The sequence below is a fragment of the Ovis canadensis genome, chromosome 13 (genome assembly GCF_042477335.2).
Source record: "Ovis canadensis isolate MfBH-ARS-UI-01 breed Bighorn chromosome 13, ARS-UI_OviCan_v2, whole genome shotgun sequence".
Taxonomy (NCBI): Eukaryota; Metazoa; Chordata; class Mammalia; order Artiodactyla; family Bovidae; genus Ovis; species Ovis canadensis.
Genome location: NC_091257.1, coordinates 46,999,087 through 47,012,881, shown reverse-complemented (window position 1 = coordinate 47,012,881; position 13,795 = coordinate 46,999,087). Strand labels below are relative to the sequence as shown.

General features: G+C 41.1%; 1 protein-coding gene across 1 annotated transcript in view; it reads right to left on the bottom strand.

Annotated features, from left to right (window-relative positions):
* MRC1 (mannose receptor C-type 1) overlaps nt 1-11,551 on the bottom strand; it is a 112,795-nt gene extending 101,244 nt beyond the window's left edge. The window contains exon 1 of the mRNA XM_069547602.1: nt 11,150-11,551. Within this exon, the coding sequence (XP_069403703.1) occupies nt 11,150-11,210 (61 nt within the window). The 5' untranslated portion in view covers nt 11,211-11,551. The remainder of the gene's footprint in view (nt 1-11,149) is intronic.
* Between the last annotated feature and the right edge of the window lie 2,244 nt (nt 11,552-13,795).

Below are 13,795 nucleotides of genomic sequence, written 5' to 3'. Positions count from 1 at the left end.
TATAAGCCAAAGACCTAGGAGTCATCTAGATTCTCAGCTTTCCTTCACTTTCTAGGACAAAATTATAACCTGTTGGCTCTCTCCAAAAATGTACCACAGTGGTTACTTTTATGTGTCAAATTGGCTGGGCCACAGAATCAAAATAATTGGTCAAACACCTGTCTGGATGTTGCTATGAAGGTTGTTTGTGGAAGTTTTTTGGTTTTTGTTCTAGTTCTAGAAGATTAACATTTAAATCAGTAGACTTTTAGTAAAGCAGATTATACCCCATACTGTGGGTGGGCCTCACTTAACCAGCTGAAGGCCTTCAGAGAAAACAGGCTGAGGTCACCCAGAGAAGTGGAAATTCTATCTCTAGACTATCTTTGGACCTGAACTGCAATATCCACTCTTTCTTGAGTTACCAACATGCCAACCTACCCTGGTAGACTTTGGACTTGTCAGCATCCACAACTGCATGCTGCTGCTGCTAAGTTGCTTCAGTTGTGTCCGACTCTGTGGACCCCATAGACGGCAGCCCATCAGGCTCCCCCGTCCCTGGGATTCTCCAGGCAATAACACTGGAGTCGGTTGCCATTTCCTTCTCCAATCCATGAAAGTGAAAAGTGAAAGCGAAGTCGCTCAGTCATGTCCGACCCTCAGCAACCCCATGGACTACAGCCTTCCAGGCTCCTCTGTCCATGGGATATTCCAGGCAAGAGTACTGGAGTGGGGTGCCATTGTCTTCTCCAACAACTGCATGAGGCAATTCCTTAAAATAAATCTCTCTCAAAAATATTGATAGATGACAGGTAAAGAGATAGGTACATAGACAGAGAGAGAGGCAGAGGTGGACACACACATACACAGTCTATTGGTTCTGTTTCTCTGGAGAACCCAACTAATACATATTTCCTAAGCCAGTTTTTCCTCTAGATCTCCACTGCTAAGCTGCTGCTAAGTCATTTCGGTCATGTCCAACTCTGTGCAACGCCATAGACGGCAGCCCACCAGGCTCCCCCGTCCCTGGGATTCTCCAGGCAAGAACACTGGAGTGGGTTGCCATTTCCTTCTCCAGTGCATGAAAGTGAAAAGTGAAAGTGAAGTTGCTCATGTGTCTGACTCTTAGCAACCCCATGGTCAGCGGCCTACCAGGCTCCTCCATCCATGGGATTTTCCAGGCAAGAGTACGGGAGTGGGGTGCCACTGCCTTCTCCAACATCTCCACTATCATACCCCAGAACAAGCCACCATGGTCTTGCTCTGATTTTCCTCTGTTTGAAATGGAATCATTAGCGATAATGCCTGATCTCCCAGTTTCCTGGGTGAGACAAGCTTAACATGTCACCTGACCCGACTGCAAAATCTACTTGACACCATGAAATGTTTCTACTTGGCCATATAAAAGGGTCAAATTTCTCTGTTTCTGCAGTCTCTTTAGTAGATTGCCAATACATGTCACATTCTGCTTGAATACTTATTCAAGAATAAAATTATTTTCTTTTTCTTTTACTTTTGGGGAGAGGTTTTCCAGGATGGAAGAGATTTTGTTTTTCACCATATCTCTTCCCAAGTGTAAACCCTTCACGAGGACCACTGCACACACAGGAACAAAACCCTCCAGTCTCTATGTCACAGCTCACTAGATGCTACACCATCCAGGGGAGCTGTTCCTACTTTCACCTCCTCCCACCCTTGCTCTCTCACTCACCACCTCCCAGCCACAAAGCCTTTCTGTTCCTCAAAAACTTGAAGCTCATTTTCACTTTACAGACTCCATATTTCAAGTTCCCTTTTCTTGAGACACTCATTAAGGTTCCAACTCAATTGCCAACTCCTTAGTGAGCTAACAACTCTAATTTTACTCTTTTATTTTCTATATAATATGAATAACCACCTTAAAATATATATTTTTAAATTTTTGTTTATTTATGTTTTGTCTGTGTCCCTACTAGAATGTAAATTCCTGAAGTAGAAAGACTTATCTTTCCAATCCAGCACCATATTCTCTCTTTTCAGAGCATAATAGGCCCTCAATAAGTATCTGTTGAATGAATAAAGGAATAGTTATTAAATTTGAAGCATTTCCTGACTGTTAATTCAGGTACTTTCTTTTATTTAATGCTTGATTCAAGATGATGACTCTATTTCATATGACTTTTTACTCTGAAAGTTTATTTTTCCCAAAGAGCAATTTATAAATGTTTATATTTATAACATAAGTACTTGCAAATGAAAAGCTTCTATTTCAATACAAACTTATCTCTTCTTATTTCCTTTATGTATCTTGGACATTAGGAAGCGCAGGTTTGATATTGCTTCTGCCAGACAATAAGAGGAAATGTAAAATTATCGCTTTATGATCCTGTGTTCATACGTAATTCTTCTCCTTGACGCGTCAACATGTGAGTTTTGCTTGTATCACTGTCTCTGTGCAATGTCTCTGATTTAATATGTCATCTGTCTTCCTCTGAAAGTGATTCAAGACCTTGACCAAAAGACAGCTTACGGTGTTTTTGTCACTATGAACCAGACCAATGTTTTATTTGGATAAACATTCAATTTTTGTTGTCTATACTATGTTTTTGTAACAGAAATATTGCAAAGCTGAACAAATGAGAATAGATGGTACTTATACATCAGAAATGTATTTACCGAATTGACAAGACCAGCCATGCATCTTAACTCAGTCTTACTAATCTCTTATTTTTCAACAAATAAAGATACCAGGCACCGTGCTGTTGACAATGCAAAGACAAACTAGAGACAAGTTCCCTGATATACAGAGCCCACAGTTCAAGGGGAGAAATATAAAAAGTCAAAATGCATTTAGGAAAGAAGCTTCCACGCAATGTCTCAGGTTAAAAGTGGCTGAAGTCTGGCCATAAAAAGGAATGAAGTTGGGTCATTTGTGGAGGTGTGGATGGGCCTGTGAAAGTGTTAGTTGCTCAGGCATGTCCAGCTCTTTGTGACCCCATGGACTACAGCCTCTGTCCATGGAATTCTCCAGGCAAGAATATTAGAGAGGGCAGCCATCCCTTTCTCCAGGGGATCTTCCCAACCCAGGAATTGAACCTGGGTCTCCTGCATTGCAGGCAAATTCTTTAACCATCTGAGCCACCAAGGATGGACCTAAAGACTATCATACAGAGTGAAGTAAGTCATAAAGAAAGAAAAACAAATATCGTATATTAATGCATATATGTGAAATCTAGAAAAAATGGTATAGATGATCTTTACAAAACAGAGACAAGAAGACATAGAGAACAAATGTATGGACACCAGCGCAGGAAAGGGAGAGTGGGTGGGATGAATTGGGAGACTGGGATTGACATGTCTACACTACTGTGTACAAAATAGGTAACTTATGAGAACCTACTATATAGCTTAGGGAACTTCACTCAGTTCTCTGTGGCGACCTAAATAGAAAGGAAATCCAAAAAAAGAGGGGACATATGGATATGCACAGCTGGCCTACTCTGCTGTAACAGCAGAAACTAACACAACATTGCAAAACAACTATATTTCAATAAAAATCAATTTTAAAACATGGCCAAAGCCTGGATATCCAACATCATAGGCACAAATGTTCTTTTAAGCACATTTTAACTGTTTTAAATGATAACACTGAGCAAGTCATTAAATTTCCAAAGTGAAAGTGCAATTTACTCAGTCATATCCGACTCTTGGCAACCCCATACAGTCCATGGAATTCTCCAGGCCAGAATACTGGAGTGGGTAGCTGTTCCCTTCTCCAGTGGATCTTCCTGACCGAGGAATCAAACTGGGGTCTCCTGCATTGCAGGAGGATTCTTTACCAACTAAGCCACTGGGGAAGTTCAAATTTCCAAATTTACTGGCAAAAAAGTTAAGCTATTAAATGTGACAATTTAGAGGTATAATTGTCATAGGCTATGTTTCCTTATACATATTTAGGCTTTCCCCACCATCCATAAATAAAACACTGACATGAAAACATAAAAGCTAATAACTTGTGGAAGACAGGGAAGCTGGATAAGAGGAAAGTAAATGGGTATTTTGTAGTGGATGCTGCCAGAAATCCATTTATTTCTCTTGCCTTTTGCTATTTCAGTGAGTACCAGCTCCACTCCCCAGGGGCAGCCCCACATCTCTGGGCCTGGGGACATTTTTCTGACCATCAGAGCCTCCTTACCCACTGCAAAGACCAGACAGGTCAGAGAACGAACACCTCCTAGGAGTAGCCCTTCACCAGTGACCAGTGGGTGTTAGAGGAATGAATAGCCCTAATCCTTACACCAAGGAAGGATGATTCTGAGATATATAGTCTACCTTGTCACCCAGGGTACCCAGGAAGGCTGAGCTCATCTGCCCACAGGGCTCATTTGCTCCTTCACCCACCCTGGACCAGCTACCTCCCTCTGGTCTCACGGCCCCCTCCTCAGCCAGTTTTTCCCAAGATTTTTCCCAGTCTTGGGAAAAAAGTCATTGTCAGAGGTCAAGTCAAGTCATTGTCAAGTCATTGTCAGAGGTCACCGTCTTGAGTCAACCAAACCAAGAATCTGTTCATTAGCCCCTGTAAGTGACAGTACACCCTACAAGTGTGTCTCCAAAGAACTGAAATTAAGCTAATAAATATTTATTTATGTAAATATATTAGTTAAAAATAAATATTTATTATGTACTTACTATACACAAGGGCTTCCCTAGAGACTCAGCCAGTAAAGAATCTATCTGTAATGCAGAAGACCCAGATTCAATCCCTAAGTTAGGAAGATCCCCTGGAGAAGGAAATGGCAACCCACTCCAATATTCTTACCTGGAGAATCCCATGGACACAGGAGCCTGGTGAACTACAGTCCATGAGGTCACAAAGAGTCTACCATGACTGAGGGACTAAATCGTCACTACCATACACACACACACACACACACACACACACACACACACACACACAATAACAATTGCTGGGGCAAGGGGGAAACTAAGGATCACATGATTGGGCTTAGTGATACTGAACAAAAGGATAAAGAAAAAATTGAAAATGATTTTATTTTCCTCTTAGATATTTCATTCGTTCATCAAATATCCAGAGAACCTACCAATTTAAGTCACCGCATTTGGCTATTGGGGATTCCCAAGTGGTAAAGAATATGCCTGCCAATGCAGGAGACACAGGTTTGATCCCTGGGTCAGGAAGATCTCCTGGAGAAGGAAATGGCAACTTACTCCAATATTCTTGCCTGGGAAATCCCATGGACCGAGGAGCCTGGCAGGCTACAGTCCATGGGGTCCCAAGAGTCGGACACAACTTAGAGACTAAATGACAACAGCAGCAACAATTAGGCTATTGGGGGAGGTGCAAGTATTAATCTAATACGGACTACAACCTCAAGGAGAAAACAGTCTGGGAATAAATAAGGAACACTGCCAACTTCCTGCCTCCCTCCCTAAAGATAGGAATACCTACTCCCTTCCTGGATTCATTCACTCCCATCTCAGGAGCTCTCCCGCCACCTGCTGATCCCGACTTATATCCTGGATTCCATTCCCAGTTGCTACTTCCTTCACCATCCTTCCCTTTCTCTCCTAATCATCAACCTCAAAAACCCAGCCTCTCTGCCAACTTCAAGACAAGCAAAACATGTAGGTAAGCAAAACACAATTTTTCTCCTTCCACTCATAACCAGGCAAATTAATTTTTACGCATTGTGTCTACCTGACTGTGACATGATTGGAGCGCTCCTGCTTACTGAGTGACCTTGGTCAAGTATCTAAACTACTCTGTGCTGCCTTTTCCCCCTGAAGAATGAGGAGGAAAGTACAGGACCTGCTGGTCGTGTGAGATTTAAATTAGATCATCTAAACAAAGCACTGAGAACAGTTCCTGACACATAGAAACTGCTTGATACATATTAGTATATGCTTATCATTAACTAGGGAAAATCAGTATTGTAGGCAATGTGAAATGGTACAGAGCAGGATGAAACTAGAAAAAAACAGAGAACTGTTGCAAAGAGACAGACAGAAGGATAGAGACTCCAGAGTTCCCATATGATGTATTGGAAAGAAGCACGTGTTTGTAGGCCAGCAAACTTGCAATCAAATGTTGGTTCCACCAAGTCCTAGCTGTGTTGCCTCAGTTAAATTAATCATTCTAGCCTCACTTTCCTGATCTGTCAAATGGGATAATAATGCTCTCTGATAGACCTACTGGAAACTTTCTAAATATTTTTTAGAAATATTTAGATATATATATTTACAGATAATTTAAGCAAAGCACCCAAAAAATCATTTTGCAGATAGTGAACCCTCAAAGGTTACTGTCCCTTTTCCCATCTCCAAGTGAAAAATCTAAATAATTGATCCAAATAGAGGGACTAATCCCTTTTTGACATACTGCTGTTTTGAAGCACGTTTATGTCTTTGCTGAACAATACGCTCCAGCTAGTAAATTACATATACTTCTTAGCCTCAGAACCAGAAGACCACAATCAAGAACTGGTCAGGTCCTTACTGGCTAGCTGACTTCTGAGGCTGTTTCCTCATGTAGTAAAAGGTGGATGACACTAATAACACCCAACCAACCCATCTCATGGCTTCCCTGGTGGCTCAGCCTGTAAAGAATCTGCCTCTAATGTAGGAGACCTGGGTTCTGTCCCTGGGTCAGGAAGATCCCCTGGAGAAGGAAATGGCAACCCACTCCAGTACTCTTGCCTAGAAAATTCCATGGATGGAGGAGCCTGGTGGGCTACAGTTCATGGGGTCACAAAGAGTCAGACACGACTGGACAACTTCACTTTCACTTTCAACCCATCTCATAGGGTTGTTATAAGGATCTGATTAAGGATCTGAAAGCAATTAATTGAAGTGAGGAAGGATCTGAAAGGGCTCTGTAACCTTAACTTGGTTTATAATCAGAAGAATCTGTCACACAGTAAGGGCTTCCAAGGTGGCTCAAGTGATAAAGAATCTGCCTGCCAAAGAGCCACAGGAGATACAGGTTTGATCCCTGGGTTAGGAAAATCCCCTAGAGGAGGTAATGGCAACCCACTACAGTATTCCCGGAAGGATAATCCCATGGATAGCGGAGCCTAGAAGGCTACAGCCCATGGGTTCATTAAGAGTCCAACACAACTGGAGAACATGATGCACATCCTACAATGTCTCCTATGCCAGTTTCAGTTCCTTTTCAAAGGGTACTTGCCTTCCTATCTCCTTCTGCTCTCAATTTTATTCTACCTGATTTCCTTGAGTTCCCTCTATGGATCAGTATAACTATATGATGTTTCCATTCAACAGTGCTTGATGCTCACCAAGAGGCAAGAGGACCCTATTATTCTCACATTGATAGCAGTTTTGTTCCTTCTCTGCCATGCAGACAACGCACCACTTAAAAGGTTACATTCCTTCTGTTCAACTCCCCTAGTTGCTCTGTGACCTCCTGGTTCTCCTGCAGCTGCTCAAGGTTCAGTGTCAGAAACCAGGTTTCAGGAACACTTGTCATCACTGTGATCTTCACATCCCTTTGAAGACAGGGGTCTTTGTCTATAACTGAGGTTGAGTGTGTTTGATTCTTTTTTTTCCCCCTTACAGTTGCCTTCCATATTTTGTTTTTTTTAAAATATATTTTATTGAAGTATAGTTAATTTATAATATTCAGTTAGTTTCTTCTATACAGCAGTGACTCAGTTATACATATATACATTCTTTTTCATATTCTTTTCCATTATGGTTTATCCCAGGACATTGGATATAGTTCCCTGTGCCATACAGGAGGACCTCGCTGTTTATCCAGTCTCTGTATAATAATTTGCATCTATTAATCCCAACTTCCGGTCCATCCCTCCCTCATTACCCCTGCCCGTGGTAACCACAAGTCTGCTCTCTATGTTTGTGAGTCTCTCTCTGTTTCATAGATGAGTTCATTTGGTTCATACTTCATATTCCACATATAAGTGATACTATATAGTATTTGTCTTTCTCCTTCTGACCTACTTTAAGTGTATTTAATTCTTTAACACTCACATTTAACCAGCAGTGATTCTTCCTACCTAGAAATTAGGTCCAACAACCTAAGAAGGCGCTGAAATGTCACACAACAAAGCAATTGTCTTCTTACCTGGATCTGCAATACCCTACATCGACAGATATCCAACTCAGAATTAGAGAAAAAAATCAGAAGTCATTTGGGACAATAACAAGAAAAATAGACAACTATAAGAACAACTGAAGAAAGAAAGAGGACAAAAACTTGGTTTTGCTCAACAACGTCAGAAAGTATGTGTTAAATCTGGTACTGAAACAAGTCATATGTATGAAGGAAGAAATGAGAGACTAGAAATAAAGAAAAGACAAAAAAAGAAAGCAAGAATGAAGGAAAAATATAAATATTAAAGGAAAATTTTATGAAAACTAGTAAGGAAGTGGTCAGTGGGCAACTGTTCCTCAAAGACGTTCTAAATTAGTATTAAAATCAATCTAAAGGGATAGTTTGGGAGCTTGGGATAGACATGTACATGCTGCTATATTTAAAATGGATAACCAGCAAGGTCCTACTGTATAGCACAGGGGACTCTGTTCAGTGTCAGGTGGCAGCCTGGATGAGAGGGGAGTATAGGAGAGAATGGCTAAGTCCCTTTGCTGTCCACCTGAAACTATCACATTGTTAATTGGCTATACTCAAAAAAAAAAAAACAAACAAAAAAAACAAAGTTTTTTTAAAAATGAATGTAAAAATATCCCAGAAAGCTTTATATTGATGAATGTTGACTAATAATATTTTGGATACACTGGGTTAAATAAAACATATTCATAAAATCAGTGTCACCTGTTTTTGTTGTTGTTGTTGTTTTACCTTTTTAAACATGGCTACATAATGTGGCCAATGATGTTTCTATTGAGAAGTGCCAGGTTAGAGTACAGGTCTCATTCAGGATCTGAAGACCTTTAGTGACAGAAAACTTTCTCTATGCAGAACATTCTATTTGAGACAGTGAAACCTTTAGAAGATTGTCACTGGTCTTAGTTTTAACCTTTGGGGTCACAAAGAATATATTAATTCTCTTGCACAAGACAGTCTTTCAAGATGAAGACCAGAGTGATATGGAGCCTGCTATCCCGTCACCCTTCTTACTCACTAAGAGATGTGCTTTGTAGCCAGGACTCGGGTTAAATAAGAGCTTCCCTGATGGCTCAGTGGTAAAGAACCCGCCTGTAAATGCAGGAGACTCAGGTTCTATCCCTGGGTCAGGAAGATCTCCTGGAGAAAGAAATGGCAACCCACTCTAGTATACTTGCCTCGAAAATTCCATGGACAGAGGAGCCTGGCAGGGTTATAGTCTATGGGGTTGCAAACATGACTTAGTGACTAAACAAAAACAACAGGGAAAATATCTCCTCAGACTTCAGGACTCCTTCCTCTGTATTGTTTCTTGGAAAACTTTTCCTTTAAATGCTAATTATCCTGCTTGCACCGAGCTATTGATTGCTACCATGGGGGGGGGGGGGGGAGTCACGGTTATGAATAGCTAACATTTAGGAACTATTATGAGTCATACTATATTCTAAATATTTTACATAGTTTAATTCATTGAGTCATTGCAACAACTGATGGGACAAGTGATATGATGCTCCTTAGTTTATATACTAAGAAAGTTTATAATTAAGGCACAAAGAAATTAAGTAGCAGGGTCCAGGTACAAACTATACTGCCTTTGCTTGTGTTTTTATCATCTCTGCTATTTCATGGTCATGCCGATTTGTTTTCTGTGGTCGAACACTCTCCCTGGAAAGCTTCCTGGTGGTCAGGAGTTTCTGTCTCATCCATGATCCCCTCTCCCCAGCACCTGCCTCCAACATGTCGGCAGGGCATGGAACACCCTTGGCACAGGCTGGGCAAGGTGGTATTTGCTGATTTGGGAAAAATGAAGGGGGATCAGAAATCCAAATTTTCAAAGCTGAAATCCCATCTATTTCATCTCAAAAGAGACCTGGGAATAAACATTCCTCCAGACGCTCTCAGCTCTCATTCCGAGGGTAAAGCAAGATGTGTTTAAGGAAATAGAAGAGAGAGACTTCATACTGTCTTCAGGCTTCTGGAAAGCTCTGAGTCTGGTCCTCATGAGTTATCATCCATTTCCGGGGGGGAAAAAAAAGGAAGGGATGGAGGAGTAGGAATAAATCAGTTTGAACAACTTAGAACTGAGAGAAGGATCGATGTAGAACACCTAAGGATGAACTGTCTAGTAATAAAAACTAGGAGTGATCAAAATGGTTCATTCACTGCTGCGTGAAGTAAGTCAGAGAAAGACAAATATCATATGATATTGCTTACACATGGAATCTAAAAGGGGATATGAATGAACTTGTCTATAAAACAGAAACAGAGTCACTGAAACAGAAAATAAAAATTACGGTTACCAGAGGGTAAAGGGGGTGGGGGTGGGGAGTAGGGGTACACTGGGAAATTGGGATTGAGGTATACACAGTACTATGTATAAAACAGATAACTAATAAGAAGGTGCTGTGTAGCACAGGGAACTCTACTCAATACTATGTAATGACCTATATGGGAAAAGACTAAAAAAAGAGGGGATGTGTGTATATGTATAACTGATCCCAATTACTGTACAGCTGAAACTAACACAACACTATAAATCAACTCCAATTTAAAAAAAGATTTTTTTAAGGTGCATTCACAGAAAAAAGATGAGTTGTAAAACTCTCATGAGATCTTTGGGGGGTACTATCTGTGACCCATCCTTGGACCTACGATAAAGAGAGACACCAATGCTGCCCTCATTTTGGTCAAAAACGCTCAGAAGAAATTGGTTTGAGAGTTCGATAGAAACTGAAAACAAGAATTTGCCAACCAGAGCGGAAATCACTCTAAGAATATATAGCAGCGAAGGGGCAGTGGGAGATGAGAGAAGAGATAAGAGGAAGGCAGGGTTCTGAGGGGCTCAGATCAGGCAGCCCCCCTGACCCGAGGAGCCGCTGCCTCCTCCCAGTCCCCAGCTTCCAGGCCTGGGAACCCGGAGGAGCTTCCTGCAGAGCTGGTGGTGCTATAGCCCGGCTTCCTCCTCCACGCAGGTGTGGAAGGAATCCCTTAACACTCTCCCCCAAAGGAGGGGGTATCATAGACCCCAGGCCCCAAGTCAGGAAGCTCACACCTCATTAGCCTACTTACCCAGGAGCTGCACGGCTACCGGAAGCAGAGAGAGGAGAGGCAGGAGTGGGGACGGCCTCATGGTCCAGAGTTTATCCTCTTCTTCCACGGATGGAGAGAAGAGAGTGGGGAGGACCAGGCCAGTGAGCCCCCAGCTGTCCCTGCCCGCTCTGCCCTTCTCAGAACTGCCCAGCTGAAAAGGAGCATGGAGGAAGCGCCCACTTTTAAAGGGCTTCTGAAATTAGGGAAAACCTCCAATAAGGAGATATCCTGTCACATGAGGGTGGTTGGAAAAACAGGAATTCAAAGTTACAACTTTGCTTCGTAAGCTAACTTCTGAGAAGAGCAGATACAGAGGAAGGGGAGAGAGGGACACGTGTGGGAGAGAAATGAGGAAGAGGGTGGAGGCGACTGGGCGCCTGTGAGAACCTAGGAGCCAGGGCCGGCCTGCTGGGAAAGGGGGGAAGTGAAACAGCGCTGGACCTCCGGGCTCTGCTTGGATGCGGGGGAGGGCAAGCTGGAGGCCACTACCTGGGCTGGAAAAGTGAGATTCTCTCTGGGGAGCGGCTGAATCCAGGGACCTTCAGCAGACAAGCCCTGGAACGTAGTGGAGATGGCAGGCAATAAAGAGGACAGTTTTCTGGACTTCCTTAGCAGTCTAGTGGTTAAGACTGGCCTTTCAACACAGAGGGGGCACAGGTTCAAAGCTTTGTCAGGAAATTAAGATTCCCACATGCCACATGCTCCAAAAATGATAATTTTAAAAATCCTGAATTATACCAATATGGCATTACATCTAAAATAATAAACTATTTTTTAAAGGATAGTTTTCTGGTGGAAATGTCTTATTAAGGGCTGAAATGAATTCCTTCCCACTCTCCATATTCAATGTTTAGAGTTTCCTATTTTCTTTGAAAGCTCTGAAAGTGGCTTCGTATGGAGCTTTGTTCCTTTCAGCTAGAAGAAATGTAAAATAGAGACTAAGCTTAAGAAAGAAGCTCAGTTGTAACAGGAAGGAGAAAGTTTTAGAAGTCTTTTTCTAGAAAGTTCTCAAGAGATCCAGAGAAAACAGTGACAGGACTTGAAGTAAAGGCTCACTGTCCATCCTTAACAATAGTGATCCTCTTCAGGTTTACAAGGGTCATCTTGCCAGGAGGAAGTCTGCTCATTTGGTCATTTCATGATAGGTGGGATACTTTCTTTTTAAAGAAATGAAAACATCTTTCATGAAGCATCATATTAACCCTACAGATCTACTGTGTTATTTTTCAGAAGTAAAGCATGAATTAAGAACATTTTGAAGCAGATATCAGTAATTAGATAGCCAGCTCACAACTGGAGTGTGGGAAATGTTAGCCAAACAAAAGGAAGCTGCTGGAATATTTCTTGAAATTTTATTTTAATTTAAATTTACTTATTTTAATTGGAGGATAATTGCTTTACATTATTCTGTTGGTTTCTGCCATACATCAACATAAATCAACCATAGGTATACATATGTCCCCACCATCTTGAACCTCCCTTACACCTGCCACCCCATCCCACCCCTCTAGGTTGTCACAAAGCACTGGATTTGAGCTCCCTGCATCATACAGTAAAGTTCCACTGACTGTCTAATTTTACATATGGTAATGTATATGTTTTAATGAATAGTTTGTCTTCAAGTGGAAAGCTTGAAGATTCACCATCTTTGTAATATTATAAACTTTGCTTCCTAGTAAGAAATGTGATATATTTATCTTACCGATTTTTTTTTAACATTCTAAATTTCAGATTACTCTGACAGGATGAAAAAATGATGAAAATGTAGGACACAAAGAAAAATGTTTCTTTTTCATTAATCCAGTGTTTCACTGACATAAAAAGATTGGTTACAAAACACAGCAAATGAAACAAAATATTTCTTTTTAAAGCACTGCTTCACTGATTTATCATGAGAAAAAAATATATTAAATGAGACATCCATGGTTTTTAAATGTAAATCAACTATATAAATTCAGAAAGTTTGGCCTAATTTGGATTTACTTTAATTTCAGAAGCAGATAAAACTTAACTGAATTCTCTCTACACTCACATTCAGGTTTTTTAAAAATCAAACAAACTGTGTCATATGGCCAACTAGGATCAGTGGTAGAATCTGTGATTTTCAAACAATAGGAGGCCTATCATCCCACAAAGAATTTACCCCATGACCTTGACCTTACTAAAACAAAGATTTAACAGGTAAAAAGAGGTGACCAAGCAAAAAAAAGAAAGCCAGTTCTTGTGGGAGTGTAGTGGAATAAGAAAATTTAGAAATTCATCATTCCACTTCAACACGTACTAAACTGGGCAGAAACTGTCTGGAGTAGCTATTTTAATATCCCAAGTAACAAGCAGAAACTTAGGAGGATCCAGTGGAGAGCTTGATGGAAATGCTGGTATATTTCAGTGAATTTCAAGCTCTTCCTTGGGTAGTGGCTATCATCTTCCACTCCCCTATCTTTTTGGCAGGTGACAGCCTTTTTTGCACCCTGATGGATCCAGGATAGCCCTTCAGGGACTCACCTTCCAAATATCAGACTTGTGAATTCTGAAGGGTAATTACTGCTTTTAATTGCTTTCCCCACTTCTATTCAACACGGCAAAAAAAGTTCCAACCAGAGCAATTAGTCAAGAAAACAAATA